The 21,678-nt window shown below is 40.5% G+C and overlaps 1 protein-coding gene and 1 non-coding gene across 6 annotated transcripts in view; one reads left to right on the plus strand and one right to left on the minus strand.

The window, feature by feature from the left end:
* WDR70 (WD repeat domain 70) overlaps positions 1–21,678 on the plus strand; it is a 389,981-nt gene that overhangs the window by 310,443 nt on the left and 57,860 nt on the right. For all 5 annotated transcript variants that reach the window (XM_028849398.2, XM_001094466.5, XM_028849399.2 and 2 more), the window contains 2 exons: positions 16,358–16,457; positions 19,872–19,956. In XM_028849398.2, the coding sequence (XP_028705231.1) occupies positions 16,358–16,457; positions 19,872–19,956 (185 nt within the window). The remainder of the gene's footprint in view (positions 1–16,357; positions 16,458–19,871; positions 19,957–21,678) is intronic.
* On the minus strand, positions 19,158–19,264 carry LOC114679063 (U6 spliceosomal RNA). Its single transcript, XR_003730752.1, has one exon. It is a non-coding gene; the product is annotated as a U6 spliceosomal RNA (small nuclear RNA).

A 21,678-nucleotide genomic window follows, 5' to 3' on the forward strand; every position in this document is an offset into this window, starting at 1 on the left:
GCTGTTTTTTGTGTATAGGAATGCTAGTGATTTTTGTATGTTGGTTTTGTATCCTGAGGCTTTGCTGAAGTTGTTTATTAGGTTAAGGAGGTTTGGGGCTGAGACTGTGAGGTTTTCTAGATATAGAATCATGTTGTCTGCAAACAGGGATAAAACTGACTTTTTCTCTTCCTATTTGGATGCCCTTTATTTCTTTCTCTTGGCTGATTCCCCTGGCCAGGACTTCCAGTACTATGTTGAATAGGAGTAATGTGAGATGGCATTCTTGTCTTGTTTCTGATTTTAAGCTCAATGCATCCAGCTTTTGCCCATTCATTATAATGTTGGCTATGGGTTTGTCATAGATGGCTCTGATTATTTTGAGGTATGTTTCTTTAATACCTAGTTTATTGAGAGTTTTTAACATGAAGGGATGTTAAATTTTATCAAAAGCCTTTTTTGCATCTATTGAGATAATCATGTGGTTTTGTGTTTAGTTCTATTTATGTCATGAATGACATTTATTGATTTGCATATGGTAAATCAACCTGGCATCCAGGGGATGAAGCCTGCTTGATTGTGGTGGATAAGCTTTTTGATGTGATCCTGGTTTCGGTTTACCAATATTTTGTTGTGGATTTTTGCATCGATGTTCATCAAGGATATTGGCCTGAAGTTTTCTTTTTTTGTTGTGTCTCTGCCATATTTTGGTATCAAGATGATACTGGCCTCATGCAATGAGTTAGGAAAGAGTCCCTCCTCCTCAATTTTTTTTGAGTATGTTTAGTAGGAATGGTACCAGCTGTTCTTGTACATCTGGAAAAATTAAGCTGTGAATCCTTCTGGTCCTGGGCTTGGTTTGTCTAGTTGGCTCTTTATTACCGATTTATTTCAGAGCTTGTTATTAGTCTGTTCAGGGATTCACTTTCTTCCTGGTTTAGTTTTGGTAGGTTGTATATGTCCAGGAATTTATTCATTTCTTCTCTATATATATTTTCTAGTTTTTGTGCATAGAAGTATTCATAATATTCTCTGATGGTTCTTTGTATTTCTGTGGAGTCAGTGATAATAACCCCTTTGTTGTTTCTAATTGTGTTTATTCGGGTCTTAGCTCTTTTCTTCTTTGTTAATCTAGCTAGTGGTCTATTAATTTTTTTCAAAAAACCAATGCTTGGATTCACTGATCTTTTGAATGTTTTTTTGTGTCTCAGTCTCCTTCATTTCAGCACTGATACTAGTTATTTTTTGTCTTCTGCTAGCTTGGGGTTGTTTTGCTTTTGCTTCTCTAGTTCTTTTAGTTGTAATGTTAGGTTGTAAAGTTGAGATCTTTCTAACTAACTTTCTAATGTGGCCTTTTAGTGCTATAAATTTCCTTCTTAACATGGCCTTAGCTGTGTTCCAGAGATTCTGGTATGTTGTATCTTTGTTCTCATTAGTTTCAAAGAACTTCTTGATTTTTGCCTTAATGTTATTATTTACCCAGAAGTCATTCATGAACAGGTTATTATGTTTCCATGTTACCATATGGCTTTTTGAGTGGTTTTCTTGGTCTTGATCCCTAATTTTATGCAGTGGTCCAAGAGAGTGGTTGTTTTTATTTCAGTTATTTTGCTTTTGCTGAGGAGTGTTCGATATCCAATTATGTGGTCAGTTTTGGAGTATGTGCCATGTGGTGATGAGAAGAATGTGTGTTCTGTTGTTTTGGGTGGAGAGTTCTATAGATGTCTATCAGGTCCATTTGATCCAGTGCTGAATTCATGTCCTGAATGTCTTTGTTAATTTTCTGCCTTGATCTGTCTAGTACTGTCAGTGAGTTGTTGAAGTCTTCCATTACTAATATGTGGGAGTCTAAGTCTCTTTGAAGGCCTCTAAGAACTTGCTTTGTGAATCTGGGTGCCCCTGTGTTGGGTGCATATGTATTTAGGATAGCGAGGTCTTCTTGTTGAAATGAACCTATTACTGTTAGGTAATGTACTTCTTTGTCTTTTTTGATCTTTGTTGTTTTAAAATCTGTTTTGTCTGAAATTAGGATTGCAACTCCTGCTTTTTTCTGTTTTCCATTTGCTTGGTAGATTTTTCTCCATCCCTTTATTTTGAACCTGTGGCTGTCATGAGTCTCTTGAAGACAACATACCATTTGGTCTTGGTTCTTTATCCAGCTTGCCACTCTGTGCCTTTTAATTGGGGCGTTTTGTCTGTTTACATTCAAGATTAGTATTTACATTCAAGGTTAGTATCAGAGTTAGGATTTAATCCTGTCATCATGGTGTTAGTTGGCCTAATATTATGCAGACTTATTTGTGTGGTTTCTTTACAGTGTCACTGGTCTATGTACGTAAGTGTGTTTTTGTAGTGGCTGTTAACGGCCTTTCCTTTCCATATTTAGTACTTGCTTCAGGACTGCTTATAAGGCAGGGCTGGTGGTAATGAATTCCCTCAGTATTTGCTTGTCTGAAAAGGATCTTATTTCTCCTTCGCTTATGAAAACTAGTTTGGCTGGATATGAAATTCTGGGTTGGAATTTCTTTCCTTTAAGAACATTGAATATCAGCTCCCAGTCTCTTCTGGCTTGTAGGGTTTCTGCTGAGAGGTCCACTCTTAGTTTGATGGGCTTCCCTTTGTAGGTGACCTGACTTTTCTCTCTAGCTGCCTTTAACATTTTTTCTTTCATTTCAACCTTGGAGAATCTGATTATTATGTGTCTTGGGATGATCTTCTCATGAAGTATCTTACTGGGGTTCTCTGCATTTCCTGAATTTGAATGTTGGCCTCTCTAGCTAGTTTGGCAAAGTTCTCATGGGTTATATCCTGAAGTATGTTTTCCGAGTTGTTTCCATTCTCCCCATCTCTTTCAGGTACGCCAGTTAGTTGTAGATTTGGTCTCTTTACATAACCTCATATTTCTCAGAGGTTTTATATGTTCGTTTTCATTCTTTTTTCTCTATTCTTGCCTGACTGTCTTATTTCAGCAAGCCAGTCTTCAAGCTCTGAAATTCTTTCCTCATTTTGGTCTATTCTGCTATTAATACTTGTGATTACATTGTGAAATTCTTGTAGTATTTTGTCTGTCAGTTCCTGTATCATTTTGTTGTGATTCTTAGCTTATTTGGATTGGATTTCAATGTAGTTCTGCACACAGTGATCTTTGCTCCTATCTATATTCTGAATTCTATTTCTGTCATTTCAGCCATCTCAGCCTGGTTCAGAATCCTTGCTGGAGAGATAGTTCAGTTGTTTGGAGGAAAGAAGGCACTCTGACTTTTAGAGTTGTCAAGAGTTCTTGCGCTGGTTCTTTCTCATTTTTGTGGGCTGATGTTCCTTCAGTCTTTGGAGTTGCTGTACTTGGGATTTCTTTTTTCTTTTATCCAATTTGATGACTTGAGGATTTGATTTTGGTATAATGTGGGTTCAATCAACTAGCTTCATTTCTGGAAGATTTTAGGGGACTAAGGCTCAGCTCCCGACTCCTGGACTGCATGCTCTAACTCTGGGGAACTTGTATCACAACCCAACTTTGTTTTCTGGCTCCTTGAGATTAGGAACCCATTGTGCTGGGGTGGGGGCTGAGATGTCCCCAGATTTCTGTTTGTTACACTTGGATGGGTAGTACCAGCCAAAGCATTTTGTAGGGGGATCCATCCTTGTTCACATGTGCTGACAGCAACAGTAGCAGCAATGCGGTGGGCTGGAGGGGTGAAGGGGTGAAGGGGTGAAGGGGTGAAGGGGTGAAGGAGTGCATGCTCACTGGCTGCAGTGCTAGCAGGTACTAGGTTGCCTGCCTCTGCGCAGGCATTCCCAGCAGCAGTGGAGGAAGCACAGCTCAGGGGCATGAGGGCTCACACTGGCGAGTGTGTTTGTGGTCACGCTGTTGGTGGTATCAGCATGGAGTGAGGACGCTGGCAAGCACAGGTTTGTGTGCACCCTCTGTGCATGTTCATGCAGCCAGGGGTTGGCTGCTCAGGGTAGGGGAGAGTCCATTATTCTCCATCTCTGTTTTCACTCTGGCAGCAGTGTTGGCACTGGGATGGGGTACTGGTGGGGGTGGGGCTGGTGGGCTCTGTGCCCACCAAGGCTCTGACTGCAATGGTGGTACAGTGGGGGTGAGGAGGTGGTGTGTGCTCTTACCGACAACAGTGTCAGGACAGGTTACAGGTAAACACTGGTTGGGCAGGGAAGGCAAAATCCACTCATGCAGACACACACCAGCAGAGTGATGTAGGTGGTTGCCTTAGGCCTGGGGGAAGCTGCAGTGAGGGGAGGGAATGGGCAGGCTGGTGCATGGCCACAGGGGCTGCCCTACTGGAGCTCTTCACTGGTCAGGCATGGTCTGCCAGTGCAGGAGCTATATGATACAGGACCCCAGGGTTCCCGAGGCTGCACTGCAAGCAGACCCAGCCAGGCTGGGGCCCTGGGAGAGGCCAGCTGACTTAGGGGTACTCAGGTCAGACCAGCCCCATCTGGTGGGCAAGATTGCCCCTACGGTGTTCATGTCAAACAGTTTTCCTACAGCTAAAGTCTTCTGTGGAAGCAAGTCAATCCTAGGGGTATGGGCATCCCTGCTGGTGCTCTACTACAGATGCTCCCACACCAAACTCTATTGGCTGGCGTGCTGCCCCTACTACTTTTCTAAGCAGCTCTGCCTGCCAATTAAGTGTCCATGGTGGTTGAAGGGTCTCCTCCTGCTGGGATTCCAAAGGCCTATGGCAAGAATGGGTTGCTCTTTGCCATTTCACTTCACCTGCTCCCCAGGAGTCACTGGGGGCTGGAAATGAGTCCAGTATGCTATAACCCTGCACAGGTTCCCAGCTTCCTCCCCCTTCAGCCCAGCTTCTGTGTCTTTCTTCCATCTACTTGCAGTGTCTTCCCTCTGAAGATCTGCTAGGAGCGTGCCAGTCATCCTGGTTCTTTGGTGGCAGCTGTTCCACCTGGCTGCATCTAGTCAGTTATCTTGCCCAAAGCTCCCCCAACACTGCAATGCCTAGTCGGGAAGATCGCTTGAGCCTAGGAGTTTATGACCAGCTGGGCAACAAAGTGAGACCACCCCCGGCCCCAGCTCTACAAAATAAAAGTATGAAAACCAGCCAGGCATGGTGGCTTGTGCCTGTAGTCCCAGTACTTGGGAGGCTGAGGCAGGAGGATTGCTTGAGCCTGGGAGGTTGAGGCTGGAGTGAGCCACGATTATGTCACTGCACTCCAACCTGGGTGACAGAAGGACACCCTGTCTCCGAAAAGGAAAAAAAAAAAAGACTTTATGGGAAACAAAGTTTTCTCTTGAGAATTGGGCAGACTGCGTCAGAGAAGAAAAACTAGATTTAGTCAGCATAGCCACAGAAGACAACCAGGATCCATTGAGTAGTTGTTATAAGTGAGTCTTGGGCCCAGCTTAAAAAGTTGTTGCCAGTTAGAGCCTAGGCAGGAAGATCGCTTGAGCCCAGGAGTTCATGACCAGCTGGGCAACAAAGTGAGAACTCCCACCCTCCCTGCCCCAGCTCTACAAAATAAAAGTATAAAAACCAGCAAGGCAGGGTGGCTTGTGCCTGTAGTCCCAGTACATGGGAGGCTGAGGCAGGAGGATTGCTCCAGAAATTGAATGATATTCTTTATAATGTAATGCATTTTGTACTGCCAGAGGCTCCATGACCATCTGCTGAGAAAAGAGGTATAGGGACAATTTTTCCAATTGGGAATTTGAGTTGTATGATCCCAGACAGGGCCTTCAAAACTCTAGGCTTTTGTGCTTGCGTTTTCCATCTTGGTGAATATTTGAGTCTTGATATTCTCCAAATCATAGTATAAGGCACACCTAAGAATAAGAGGCCTACGAGATTGTGCCGTTGCACTCCAGCCTGGGCAAGAAGAGCGAAACTCCGTCTCAAAAAAATAAAGAGTAAGCCTATATAAGGTAGTTAATTATCAGTTTCAACTTCCTAAAGAACAATATTCTTTGCTTAGGATGATTATAACAGCAGTTAAAGGACAAGTTGCAGTTTTAGATTCCCGACATTATGCCTGAAGTGTTTTTCAGTTAGGTTGACATTGTTTTCAAAGTGTGAGGATATTTTTCATAATGGACTGTCCAAGTGTTGATGTTTGATGCAAATTTTAGGTCACCTTTGTCTCTTTTTCCTCATTGGAATATACTTTTGTTTCTGGTTAAGGTAAAGTTAACAATTGAAGAGCACTTTTTGATATAAAATTTGGGAGGTCTTCATCTCAATCAACTAAAGACACTGTGCCTCTTTGTTTTATTAGGTCCTTTAAAAGAGAAAATGAATTAGATTATTTTGAGTGCATCTCTCCCTCTCCCTTGGGATCTTAATTATTAATAACCAGCCACTTATTACTTTAAAGGGGTAATGGAATATGTTGGAGGTCAGAAAGACTGGATGGGGCTTGTTTTGTAGCATATATTCACTCTTTCTGCATTATAAATAATGAATTCTAAAAGTTTCAAAACATTGCATCTCCAATATAATGTTCCTTTAAAGGGAATCCTAAATGAGGAGACATAAACATGTAGCAGATGAATATTTATTGAAGTCCCCTCATACTACAGTAAGACGAAATCACCTGTAGTCAAAATCCCATATTCCCATTCCGTTCATTATATTGTATCTACACTATCACTTGTTAGATCTAGCAGAATTTTTTTTTTTTTAAATTTCAGACACGGATCACTTTTTCTTTACTTGAGAACTGGAAAGCTATATGTCTTTAAACCTTAGAATCCCACTCAGGTTAGTGAAAAGCACAGGGAAGGACGACCAATTTAGGGAGCATCAGATTCACAATACCATCACTTTTCTTCTCTGGAACAAGTATCACAGTTAAGACTATCAAATGGAACTGTCTGCATGCTCTGGGCTCACACTGAAGTTTGTGTGATGTGAATCTACTGGATTCTACACCTTTTAAGGTTCTTTATCTCACTTTGCTTACTGCTATATGTATGTGTACACATCTATATGCATGTGTGCACTTATATTTTCAAATATTGACATTCAAGATTTTGTCTAATTAATAAAGTATAAATTGATCAGTTAATTGAATGATAAAGTATTATGCATTTGCCTGTTTTGTCTTTTCCCTAAGGGTCATAGAGCTGTAAATGACCCCGGAAATCATTTACTTCAATCTCTTTATTTTATGGAAGATAGAAGTGTGAACCAGACAAGCTAAGTAATTTGTCCCAGGTCACAGTGCTAGTTTTTGCTTGAACTGAATCTAGATTTTGTGCCTCCTGGTTCCTGGCCCAATGCCCTTTTTACTGTACTAAACTGTCTTATCACTCATGAAGTGATAGGTCTTTCTTCTATTTGGATATTTGTACGTATTGATTAACATTAAAAACAAACAAAACTTTTAAAACAAACAAATAAAAAGCTAAATTCATTGAGAGGCCAAATGAAGTACAGGACTTTTGGGTAAATTGCTACCACTGTTTATAAGATCTTCCAAAAGTTTCATTTAGAGTTTAGTAGTTGGTAACTTGATGGGATATAAGCAAGTGGCAAATTTTCCTTATTGAGGTTGATAGCAGAGTTTCATTTTTTCTAGGAACAGAATATTTTCAGTCTGTTCACATGTGTTCAGAATGATCATTTAAAATAAGCAAATTTAGATTTCTAAGATAGCCAAATAGGAACAGCTCTGGTCTACAGTTCCGAGTGTGACTGACGCAGAAGAAAGGTGATTTCTGCATTTCCAGCTGAGGCACCTGGTTCATCTCATTGGGACTGGTTGGACAGTGGATGCAGCCCACGAAGGGCGAGCTGAAGCAGAACGGGGTATCGCCTCACCCGGGAACCACAAGGGGTCAGGGAAATTCCGTTTCCTAGCCAAGGGAAGTCGTGACAGACTGTACCTGGAAAAATGGGACACTGCTGCCCTAATACTGCGCTTTTCCCAAGGTCTTAGCAACTGGTAGACATGGAGATTCTGTCTCCTGCCTGGCTTGGTGGGTCCCACGCCCACGGAGCCTTGCTCACTGCTAGTGCAGCAGTCTGAGATCAAACTGCAAGGCAGCAGCATGGCTGGGGGAGGGGCATCCACCATTGCTGAGGCTTGAGTAGGTAAACAGAGCTGCCAGGGAGCTTGAACTGGGCAGAGCCCACCACAGCTCAGCAAGGCCTACTGCTTCTATAGACTCCACCTCTGTGGGCAGGGCATAGCTGAACAAAAGGCAGCAGAAAACTTCTGCATACTTAAACGTCCCTGTGTGAGAGCTCTGAAGAGAGCAGTGGTTCTCCCAGCATGGCGTTTGAGCTCTGAGAACGGACAGACTGCCTCCTCAAGTTGTTTCCTAACCCCTGTGTAGCCTAACTGGGAGACATCTCCCAGTAGGGGCCAACAGACACCACATATAGGTGGGTGCTCCTCTGGGACGAAGCTTCCAGAGGAAGGATCAGGCTGCAATATTTGCTGTTCTGCAGCCTCCGCTGGTGATACTCAGGCAAACAGGGTCTGGAGTGGACCTCTAGCACATTCCAACAGACGTGTATCTGAGGGACCTGACTGTTAGAAGGAAAACTAACAAACAGAAAGGAATAGCATCAACATCAACAAAACGGACATCCACACCAAAACCCCATCTATAGGTCACCAACATCAAAGACCTAAGGTAGATAAAACCACAAAGATGGGGAGAAACCAGAGCGGAAAAGCTGAAAATTCTAAAAACCAGAGTGCCTCTTCTCCTCCAAAGATCGCAGCTCCTTGCCAGCAATGAAACAAAGCTTAATGGAGAATGACTTTGATGAGTTGACAGAAGTAGGCTTCAGAAGGTTGGTAATAACAAACATCTCTGAGCTAAAGGAGCATGTTTGAACCCATTGCAAGGAAGCTAAAAACCTTGAAAAAAGAAGGTTAGACGAATGACTAACTAGAATACACAATGTAGAGAAGACCTTAAATGACCTGATGGAGCTGAAAACCATGGCACGAGAAGTTCGTGATGCATGCACAAGCTTCAGTAGCTAATTCGATCAAGTGGAAGAAAGGGTATCAGTGATTGAAGATCACATTAATGAAATAAAGCGAGAAGACAAGGTTAGAGAAAAAAGAGTAAAAAGAAATGAACAAAGCTTCCAAGAAATATGGGACTATGTGAAAAGACCACATCTACATTTGGTTGGTGTACCTGAAAGTGATGGGGAGAATGGAACCTAGTTGGAAAACTGTCTTCGGGATATTATCCAGGAGAACTTCCCCAACCTAGTAAGGCAGGCCAGCATTCAAATTCAGGAAATACAGAGACCGCCACAAAGATACTCCTTGAGAAGAGCAACCCCAAGACACATAATTGTCAGATTCACCAAGGTTGAAATGAAGGAAAAAAATGTTAAGGGCAGCCAGAAAGAAAGATTGGGTTAACCACAAAGGGAAACCCATCAGACTAACAACGATGTCTCGGCAGAAACTCTACAAGCCAGAAGAGAGTGGGGACCACTAGTCAACATTCTTAAAGAAAAGAATTTTCAACCCAGAATTTCATATCCAGTCAAACTAAGCTTCATAAGCAAAGGAGAAATAAAATCCTTTACAGACAAGCAAATGCTGAGAGGTTTTGTCACAACAAGGCCTGCCTTAAAAGAGTTCCTGAAGGAATACTAAACATGAAAAGAAACAACTTGTACCAGCCATTGCGAAAACATGCCAAATTATAAAGACTATTGATGCTATGAAGAAACTGCATCAATTAATGGACAAAATAGCCAGCTAACGTCATAATGACAGAATCAAATTCACACATAACAATATTAACATTTAGTGTAAATGGGCTAAATGCCCCAATTAAAAGACACAGACTGGCAAATTGGATAAACAGTCAAGACCTATCAGTGTGCTGTATTCAGGAGACCCATGTCACGTGCAGAGACACACATAGGCTCAAAATAAAGGGATGGAGGAAGATCTACCAAGCAAATGGAAAAAAAAAAAAAAGCAGGGGTTGCAATCCTAGTCTCTGATAAAACAGACTTTAAACCAACAAAGATGAAAAGAGACAAAGCCATTGCATGATGGTAAAGGGATCAATTCAACAAGAAGAGCTAACTATCCTAAATTGTATGCACCCTATACAGGAGCACCCAGATTCGTAAAGCAAGTCCTTAGAGACCTACAGAGACTTAGACTCCCGCACAATAATAATGGGAGACTTTAACATCCCACTGTCAACATTAGACAGATCAATGAGACAGAAGGTTAACAAGGATATCCAGGACTTGAACTCAGCTCTGCACCAAGCAGAGCTAATAGATATGTTCAGAACTCTCCACCCCAAATCAATAGAATGTACATTCTTCTCAGCACCACATCACACTTATTCCAAAATTGACCACATAGTTGGAAGTAAAGCATTCTTCAACAAATATAAAAGAACAGAAATCACAACAAACTGTCTCTCAGACCACAGTGCAATCAAATTAGAACTCAGGATTAAGAAACTCACTCAAAACTGCACAACTACATGGAAACTGAAAAACCTGCTCCTGAATGACTACTGGGTACATAACGAAATGAAGGCAGAAATAAAGATGTTATTTGAAACCAATGAGAACAAAGATACAAATGTACCAGAATCTCTGGGACACATTTAAAGCAGTGTGTAGAGGGAAATTTATAGCACTTAATGCCCAAAAGAGAAAGCAGGAAAGGTCTAAAATGGACACCCTAACATCACAATTTAAAGAACTAGAGAAGCAAGAGCAAACAAATTCAAAAGCTAGCAGAAGGCAAGAAATTACTAAGATCAGAGCAGAACTGAAGGAGATAGAGACACAAAAAACCCTAAAAAATATAATGAATCCAGGAGCTGGTTTTTTGAAAAGATCAACAAATTTATAGACAACTATCGAGACTATTAAAGAGGAAAAGAGAGGAATTAGATGCAATAAAAGATGATAAAGGGGATATCACCACCAATCCCACAGAAATACAGACTACCATCAGAGAATACTGTAAACACCTCTATGCAAATAAACTAGAAAATCTAGAAGAAATGGATAAATTCCTGGACACATACAACCCCCCAGAAGACTAAACCAGGAAGAAGTTGATTTTCTGAACAGACCAATAACAGGCTCTGAAATTGAGGCAATCATTAATAACCTACCTACCAAAAAAGTCCTGGACCTGATGGATTCACAGCCAAATTCTACCAGAGGTACAAAGAGGAGCTGGTACCATCCCTTCTGAAACAATTACAATCAATGGAAAAAGGGGGAATCCTCCCTAACTCATTTTATGAGGCCAACGTCATCCTGATACCAAAGCCTGGCACAGACACAACAACAACAACAAAAAAGGAATTTTAGACCAATATCCCTAATGAACATTGATGCAAAAATCCTAAGTAAAATACTGGCATACTGAATCCAGCAGCACATCAAAAAGCTTATCCACCATGATCAAGTCGGCTTCATCCCTGGGATGCAAGGCTGGTTTAACATACGTAAATAAATAAATGTAATCCCTCACATAAACAGAACCAAAGACAAACACTACATGATTATCTCAATAGATGCAGGAAAGGCCTTCAATGAAATTCAACAGCCCTTCATGCAAAAAATTCTCCGTAAACCAGGCATTGATGGAACATGTCTCAAAATAATAAGCGCTATTTATGACACACCCACAGCCAGTATCATACTGAATAGGCAAAAACTGGAAGCATTCCCTTTGAAAACCAGCAGAAGACAAGGATACCCTCTCTTACCACCCCTATTCAACATACTGTTGGAAGTTCTGGGCCAGGGCAATCAGGCAAGAGAAAGAAATAAAGGATATTCAGTAAGGAAAAGACGAAGTCACATTGTCCCTGTTTGCAGATGACATGACTGTATATTTAGAAAACCCCATCGTCTGAGCCCCAAATCTTGTTAAGCTGATAAGCAACTTCAGCAAAGTCTCAGGATACAAAATCAATGTGCAAAAATCACAAGCATTCCTATACACCAATAACAGGCAAACAGAGAGCCAAATCATGAGTGAACTCCCATTCACAATTGCTACAAAGAGAATAAAATACCTAGGAATACAACTTACAAGGGTTGTGAAGGACCTCTTTAAGGAGAACTACAAACCACTGCTCAACAAAATAAAAGAGGACACAAACAAATGGAGGAACATTCCATGGTCATGGATAGGAATAATCAATATTGTGAAAACGGCCATACTGCCCAAAGTAATTTATAGATTCAGTGCCATCCCCATCAAGTTAACAATGACTTTCTTCACAGAATTGGAAAAAACTAAAGTTCATATGGAACCAAAAAGCCTGCATTACCAACACAATCCTAAGCAAAAAGAACAAAGCTGGTGGCATCATGCTACCTGACTTCAAACTATACTACAAGGCTGCAGTAACCAAAAGAGCATGGTACTGGTACCAAAACAGATACATAGACCAATGGAACAGAACAGAGGCCTCAGAAATAACACATCTATAACCATCTGATCTTTGACAAACCTGACAAGAACAAGAAATGGGGAAAGGATTTCCTATTTAATAAGTGGTGCTGGGAAAACTGACTAGCCATATGTAGAAAGCTGAAACTGGATTCTTTCCTTTCACCTTGTACAAAAATTAATTCAAGATGAATTAAAGACTTAAATGTTAGACTTAAAACCATAGAAGAAAACCTAGGCAATACCATTCAGGACATAGGCATGGGCAAGGACTTCATGACTAAAATACTGAAAGCAACGGCAACAAAAGCCAAAATAGGCAAATGGGATCTAATTAAACTAAAGAGCTTCTGCACAGCAAAAGAAACTACCATCAGAGTGAACAGGCCACCTACAGAATGGGAGAAAATCTACCCATCTGACGAAGGGCTAATATCCAGAATCTACAAATAACTCAAACAGATTTACAAGATAAAAACAACCCAATCAAAAGGGCAAAGGATATGAACACAGACACTTTTCAAAAGAAGACATTTATGCAGCCAACAGACACATGAAAAAATGCTCATCTTCACTGGTCATCAGAGAAATGCAAATCAAAACCACAATGAGATACCATCTCACACCAGTTAGAGTGGCGATCATTAAAAAGTCAGGAAACAACAGATGCTAGAGAGGATGTGGAGAAACAGGAACACTTTTACACTGTTGGTGGAAGTTTAAACTAGTTTAACCATTGTGGTAGACAGTGTGGTGATTCCTCAAGGGCCTAGAACTAGAAATACCATTTGACCCAGCAGTTCCATTACTGAGTATGTACCTAAAGGATTGTACATCATGCTGCTATAAAGACACATGCTCACGTATGTTTATTGCGGCACTATTCATAATAGCAAAAACTTGGAACCAACCCAAATGTCCGTCAGTGACAGACTGAATTAAGAAAATGTGGCACATATACACCGTGGAATACTATGCAGACATAAAAAAGATGCAGACATAAAAAAATGAAGTTGGAAACCATCATTCTCAGCAAACTCACAAGGACAGAAAACCAAACTCTGCATGTTTTCACTCATAGGTGGGAACTGAACAATGAGAACACTTGGACACAGCGCAGGGAACATCGCACACTGGGGCCTGTTGTGGGGTGCGGGACTGGGGGAGGGATAGCATTAGGAAAATACCTAATGTAAATGATAAGTTGGTGGGTAAACTGCCTAAACTCCTTTTGCAGCTTCCTTTTGCCTTCAGGATAAAATCTGAGCTTCTTAATATGGTATATTGGTCTGTTCTCCCATCGATATAAAGAAATACTTGAGGCTGCATAGTCTATAAAGAAAAGAGGTTTAATTGGCTCATGTTTCTGCAGGCTATACAGGAAGCATGATGCTGGCATCGGCTTGGCTTGTGGGGATGCCTCAGGAAAGTTACAGTCTTGGTGGAAGGCAAAGGGGGAGTGAGGCATCTCACATGGCAGGAGCAGGAACAAGTGAAGAGGGAGGGAGGTGCCACACACTTTTAAATCTTATGAGAACTCACTATCATGAGGACAGTACCAAAGGGACTGGTGCTGAACCATTCATAAGCAGCCATCTCTGTGATCTAGTCACCTCCCACCAAGTCCCACCTCCAACATTGGGAATTAAAATTTGACAGGAGATTTGGGTGGGGACACAGATCCAAACCATATCCCATGGCTTCTACGGCCTTGATATCTGGGGCCTGTTCATATCATTTCCCCACCATGCCTTTGGTTTCTCACAATTCCTGTAGGTAAGAAGTCTGGCACAGTGTGGCTGGATTTTCTTCTCAGGGTTTCACCAGGCTAAAATCAGAGTATTGCCTTGGTATGTGACTCTCAGTCTAAGCTCAGGGTCCTCTTTCAAGCTCAATGGTTGTTGGCAGGATTCAGATCCCTGTTTCCTTGACATGTGGTCCCCTTCATCTTTAAGCCAATACTGACATGTTAAACACTTCTCATGTCTCAAATTTCTCTGACTTCCTCTTCCATCACATTTCTGTGACTTTCTTGTCAGCACTGTAGCTCATGCAACTGCTTCAACCCCACCTGCAATCCAAGGTATTTTAAGGTCAGCTGACTAGTAACCATAATTACACCTGCCAAGCTCCTTTGACCATATAGGGTATTCATGGACATCACACTAGGGTGCAGAGGTCACAAGAGTAAAAATTCGGCTTACCACACTGCAGTACCCTCTGACTGAAATACTCTTTCTTGCCCTCACCTCCTGCTCCTGCAACTGCTAACTTTTACTTTATCTGTTAGGTCTCTGCTTTACTGCTTTTCTCCCTCATTGTCAAGTTTGGGTTAGGACCTTCTCCTCAGTACTTACATATTACTCTGTATTTCCCCATTTGTAGCACTTGTCACTCTCTGTGTTGATCTGTATCCTTTCTGGGGACTGCCCAGTCTTTGAGAAGCTGTGTTTATCTCAGCTTATTTGTGTTTTCTCTGCTTAACTGAATGTCTGCAATACATACAGTTGATGTCCATTAAAAATAATTGAATCAATGAATTCTTTGTGTTTATGAAAGATGGAAGCATGATCGCTAATATAAAATTCTAAGATTGTTACCCAGAGGAAGAACTGAGAAGCCAGTTTTCACTTAGTATATGCAGATTATTATTATTTTTTTAAATGAACTGGCCTGCTTTTATAAGGTGGTGTACTCCTCATTACTGGATTTTTTTAGGTGTAAGCCCAGGGACTGGGTGTCAGGGATATTATTTGGAGGGCAAAGTGCACAAGCTCTGTTTTGTGACTCATTCTTCATTAAGAGTTGCTACTAGAACAATGGAGATGAGCTCACTTGCTTTACCATACCTGTGGCTCCCAGGAGGGACTCACATCGTGTCATTACCAGCAGTGCCCCTGTTTTTCGCTATGGAATTACCCTAAGAAAGTTGGTAATGGCCCAGAACCATTGTGTAATTAGCCAGCATGGCATGTGTGTGTGCATACGCAGGTACACACACACGCACGCACACACAGCTATTATAGAGGTTACTAATGACAGCTATGTAGGGGACAAAGTTTTTAATGGACCAAATGTCTTTGTTCATGTAGACCATGCTTTTTGAGGTAATTGACTTCTAGTACCTTGTACTGGTTGCTGAGTCATAACTGAGTGGCAAGATTGGTATAGTAGAATTACAAGTCATTAACTGTGTAGAAACAACATTAGAAATAAAAATACTATTAAGATAGATCAGTAAGAGAAGGATTATAATTCAGTATTTAAGAATAGTCTTTTTGGGTTCAAACCCCCAGGTCTACTACTTACAAACTGTGTGGCCTTGGACAAGGTTTTTAAGTTTCTGTACCTCAGTTTCTCAAACTATAAAATGGAGATGGTAATAATAGAACCTAACTTACAGAGTGATTGTGAGGACTAAATAGGCAAGATAGGAAGACATATAGTGCTTAGGATATGATAAGCATTGTATAAGGGTTAGCTGCTGTTACTATTATCATTATTCATTCCACAGGCACATTAAGGATAGTTCAAGACCTTCAACCATGTGCAGAGTGTATGGCATATCCTAGGAATACAATAAATATTTTGGGGTAAATAAATAATGTGCTAATTTGTAATTTTGATTTATATTTGCTCTTTCAGATAAATACAGGAAATTGACCCAATAACTTTATAAGCATAATATGAAGAAGTTATTGTAGTCTTGTCTTGTACAGAGCTTGCTAGGGCAATCTGGAAAAATATCTCCTATTAGGACTTACCTTCTCTGTTCTTTGTTAAAGCAAATGGATATTTTGAAAAGCCATTAGGTTTTTTTTTTTAAAGCAAGTTATAATCACATGAAATTAGTACTTTGCTTATAGGTGTGTATCATTTTCATCATGATAAAGTGAAATGTTCTTGCCACAAAAGTGTTCTCTTCTGAATTCAGGTGAGATGTTAACACTTTCCTTGTCTTTGTGAATAGGTTCATCCTAAGTTCCACTATAAACAGGCTCATGACTCGGGCACAGACACTTCTTGCGTGACTTTTTCCTATGATGGTAATGTCCTTGCCTCTCGTGGAGGTAGGTTAAAAACTTTCTTTTTGATGTATTTCTCCATATAAAACGATCATCTTTAACAAATATGACAATAATACCCTAGTGCTTAGTAAAGCTTGCTGTGATTTTTGTTAATGCACCTTTGCCAGTCTGATTTCTTCATTAAAATACATTTCCAACTTTGCAACATTGTTTGTATTAAAAATTACCAAGTAAAATGTTTAAATATTTACTTATTTTTTGCCTAAGTTTTTCATTTAGATTCAAATTCCATAAGAGTTTGAAGCCTCCACAAAAATGATCTTTGCTTCTACCTTGGGAAGTTTATAGATGATCACCTAGATTCTTTCTATACCATTTTATAATTCTGTATCTGTTACTTCAAAGTCTTCTATTTGTTGCTTGACCATTGCTTTTTTTTTTTCCTTCCCCAGTTCAAATACTAACCCAGTTTAGTTTTTTTTAAAAAGTCTATATCTAGATGAGATTTTCAAAAATGGTTCTATATGGTCATATTGTAAGTTTACTTATCCATACGCATATGCTTGGGTACAGCTTCCTAATTTTTTGCTAAATCTTTATCACATAGATAGGTTGTGTATTGATAGAAGGAGATGGAGAATAGTGAAGGCAGCATTATGGGAGAGTATGGGACATAGCTGAAGATTTTCCTATAGACCCATTTGTGGGAAGAGAAAAATAGCATGGTAAGTAGGCTGGAGCCATGTTACAGAGGGTCTTAAATATCACATAAAGAAAAGAAATACTAATAGCATGGTAAGTAGGTGGCAACTATGCTACAGAGGCCCTTATATAGCCTTTATTCTGTAGGCCAAGGGAGGAGCTACATTTTAGGCAGGTGAATCTAACAGTGCTATATTTAGCTATTTATTCAGTCACTCGACTACTGTATATTGAACATCTACTATGAGCTAACATTATGCTAGGTGCTGGGTATAATCTGTAAACATCATAGACAGAATCCTTTTCCTGAAAGACTTTACAACCCAGTGTAAAGGATAGTGGAAGTGAAGAGAGAGGCAAGAGAAGTGGCACAGCTTTCCCCTCAATTTAACTAGTCCCTGTCCTTTTACCCTTGGGAACTCATTCAGATTCTCTTTAGGGAAACTTTACTATTATATCTAAACTACTCTCATTTGCATAACTTAAAAAAATCAAAGTACATATACATGTAATTCTCTGTGATACACATGGCAAATGTGGATATGTACAAAATATGTATTTTGGTCCATCAATTCTAACCTGCTACTTGAGTTCAGAGATGACTCCCAATTAAAATTCTGTATATTCTTTTTTTAAAACAATGGTTCTCATCCCAAGAGTGTATCTGAATCCCCTGGGAAAGTTTTCAAATGGTGAATGCTCCACTTAGGAATTCTTACATCCACTCTTGCATCTTTGGGATGGTATATCCAAGTCTCTGAGGTGGAGTTAGGGGAGAAGAGGGGAAAAAGGGAGACTGTAGCTTGAAAATTCTTCACAGGTGATAAAATAGGTGAGCCCATAATTACTCAACTGAGTAATTACCCAGTCGATAATTACTCCCTTAGAAGTATAAAAGTAACTCTATTTCAGTCAAAGCCGTTTTGGTGATAATTCTTACCTTTCCCTTCCATCACACACACACACACACACACACACACACACACACACACACACACAATTCTTACCTTTCCCTTCCATCACACACACACACACACACACACACACACACACACACACACACCTTACCTTTCCCTTCCATCACACACACACACACACACACTTCTTACCTTTCCCTTCCATCACACACACACACACACACACACACACACACACACTTTTGGATAACTTAATTGGTCAATACCACATGTATACTGTATTCCATCATTTTCCTTCCTGGATGTATACAGTATGGCAGGTGGAAGTCTATTCAGCAGAGTCCTCAGGGTGTTACAAGGTGCTTCTGCTAGCTGCATAACCTCTGGATTAGATGGAATTAATACAGGTTAATGTTTTCTTATTATTTGAAGATTGTGGGGATGTGTAACCTTTTTTTAAAGACCAAAAGCAGACCGGGTGCAGTGGCCCACAGCTGTAATCCCAGCACTTTGGGAGGCCGAGGCAGGTGGATCACTTGAGGCCAGGAGTTTGAGACAAGCCTGGACAACATGATGAAACCGTGTCTCTACTAAAAATGCAAAAATTAGCTGGATGTAGTGGCGCATGTCTGTAGTCCCAGCTACTCGGGAGGCTGAGGCAGGAGAATCACTTGAACCTGGAGGCTGAGGTTACAGTGAGCTGAGGTCATGCGACTGCACTCCAGCCTGAGTGACAGAACAAGACTCCATCTCAAAAAAAAAAAAAAAAAAAAAAAAAGACTAAAAGCAATAAAGTAACATTCCAAAGGTGAGCCTTACAAAGTTCTCCCAGTACAAGCAGGTCCTGCGTCCAGCCAGTTATGGATTAGTGCACCTGCCAAAAGTTGGGTTTCAGAGGAAGCTTCACTGTAAAAATGGGGATTTTTACTGAACTCTTTATTCTCCTCACTTGCACCTGATTCTCATTCCTTATTGGACCCAAGGGATTGAGGCAGGTCTCAGCTGTGGGCACTGGGGAGCAAGAACAGCAAAAACATTATTTATATGAGTTTGGCTTTTGTTCTGTTCAGGAATTAGCCTTATAGAAATATTAAAAAGGGATTTTTTAGAATTTATTTTTTAAATAAATATGGAATGCTTCACAAATTTACACGTCATGCTTGTGCAGGAGCTATGCTAATCTTCTCTGTATCGTTCCAGTCTTAGTATATGTGCTGCCAAAACGAGCACGAAAAGTGATTCCTTAAAAATATTCATTATTCTTTAAACGGCTTGGTAAAGCTGTACTCCCCAGCAAAGTGAAGAATGATAGCTATAGGTAGAATTACACTGGAGGGAAGGGAATCACATGGCTCACCCTTATTAATGTTAATGGATAGCTTTACTCACCAGTGGGAAAAGGAATCTGTTGTGAATTGAACTATTTTCAGTCCTGATAGCTGTTAAATTAAAATCTTCTCAAGAAGTAATGTATGCTCAAATACACCACAGGGGAACTACCATCTGCTCTAATATCATACTTTAGAGTAGATTCTCCAGGGTTCCTTCTAGCTTGCATCTATCTGGAAAGTAATTTCTGGAAGCCCAATTCATTATCAAATAGCTTTCAACTGTTCTTGCGACTGCTGTTTTCAAGCTCTCTGAACAGTTAAAAAAGTAAAACATGCTTGTGTGAATCTATCTTCTTTCTCTGCCTTTCTTTCTTCCCTCTTTCTCCCCTTCCCCTTCCCTTTCTTCCTTATAGTTGTACATTAAGTGTAGCAGACACTAAACTGGGAGCGAGTTCTTTTTGCACAATTCACTTTTCTGTCTTTTTTTCCCCTCATTCCTCTGTCAGGTGACGATTCATTAAAATTATGGGACATCCGACAATTTAACAAGCCACTTTTTTCAGCCTCGGGTCTTCCCACCATGTTCCCAATGTAAGTAGCATATTTTAAATATTTGATCGGCATAGAAGAATGGAAAAGAAGTACTTTTACCTTAATGTTAATTTATATCGTATGTCTTTTAGATCTTCTGGAAAAGAGACTTGAGTGATCAAAATCTGTTTTTTGAAATATATATATATATATAAAAATATATATATAAAAAACACATTCTTCAGACTTCACTTTTTTGAAGTTAAAATTATGTATTTGATTTATTCATGTGTTTGTGTGTATTGTATGCACGCATAAGTCTTGGGGTAGTAAAATATATTTTAAGAGATTCAGTTCTTTTAATATTGTATAAATGGCAAGGTAGGCCTTTTAAAATTTGTGGTTTTTAAAAATTTGAGCTCCAGTCAGCCGGGTGCCATGGCTCACGCCTGTAATCCCAGCACTTTGGGAGGCCAAGGCGGGCGAATCATGAGGTCAGGATATCGAGACCATCCTGGCTAACAATGGTGATACCCCGTCTCTACTAAAAATACAAAAAATTAGCCAGGCCTCGTGGCAGGCACCTGTAGTCCCAGCTACTCGGGAGACTGAGGCAGGAGAATGGCATGAACCCAGGAGGCGGAGCTTGCAGTGAGCCAAGATTGCACCACTGCTCTCCAGCCTGGGGGACAGAGCGAGACTCCATCTCAAAAAAAAAAAAGAAAAAAAAAAAAAAAAACACTGAGCTCTAATACCATCAAAGTAGTGTTTAATATTTACTGAGCATTTATGGTACAGCTCATTTTCTCATTTTTTTTTTTTTTTTTTTTTTTTTTTTTGAGACAGAGTCTCGCTCTGTAGCCCGGGCTGGAGTGCAGTGGCCGGATCTCAGCTCACTGCAAGCTCCGCCTCCCAGGTTTACGCCATTCTCCTGCCTCAGCCTCCCGAGTAGCTGGGACTACAGGCGCCCGCCACCTCGCCCGGCTAGTTTTTTGTATTTTTTAGTAGAGACGGGGTTTCACGGTGTTCGCCGGGATGGTCTCGATCTCCTGACCTCGTGATCCACCCGTCTCGGCCTCCCAAAGTGCTGGGATTACAGGCTTGAGCCACCGCGCCCGGCCCATTTTCTCATTTTTTAAATCATTCAAATCAGTAATTCAGCGTGCTTCACTTGTTCAGACTGTCTTGCTGAACACTGTTATCTCCAATCTACTAAACTGGCACCTGAAACTTTTAAAGATTTTCTTGAAGCAGCTGAGGTAAAACTTGACCTTTGAGTCCTATAGTTGGTACCTAGGCAAATTGTTCTATTTTGGTAGAAATGAAATAATGATCAACAGAGAAGAGCATGAAGATAATGGAAGTATCAAGTGAAGGAAACTGTATGATAATGTGGTACTAACTCTAACATGGTCTGCTGCCCATGGCATTTTATGTTAAAACAAACAAACATGAGTTTATAACTGATGATAATTTTTTGAGCTTTTATACCTGCTGCAAGTAATGCTAACTATATAACTTGTTTGGGTCATGTCTTAGATTAGTTGCAAACAGATGGCCAGACTGCTAACAACAAGAGCCTTGGAATCATAGCCATCAATTAGGTTCCAGCAGTGCAACCTGTGGCTCATTTCATGGTGCTCAACTTGACGTAACTCAAATTATTTGAGGGTGATGGTAGTGGTGTTAGTAAAAATAGTTTTTAAAAAAATGGCCAAAGTAATCATTTTACTTAGACATTAGTCATGTATCTGTCTGTAGACACTCTTAATGTCTATATTG

This window comes from Macaca mulatta, chromosome 6 (assembly GCF_049350105.2).
Source record: "Macaca mulatta isolate MMU2019108-1 chromosome 6, T2T-MMU8v2.0, whole genome shotgun sequence".
Taxonomy (NCBI): Eukaryota; Metazoa; Chordata; class Mammalia; order Primates; family Cercopithecidae; genus Macaca; species Macaca mulatta.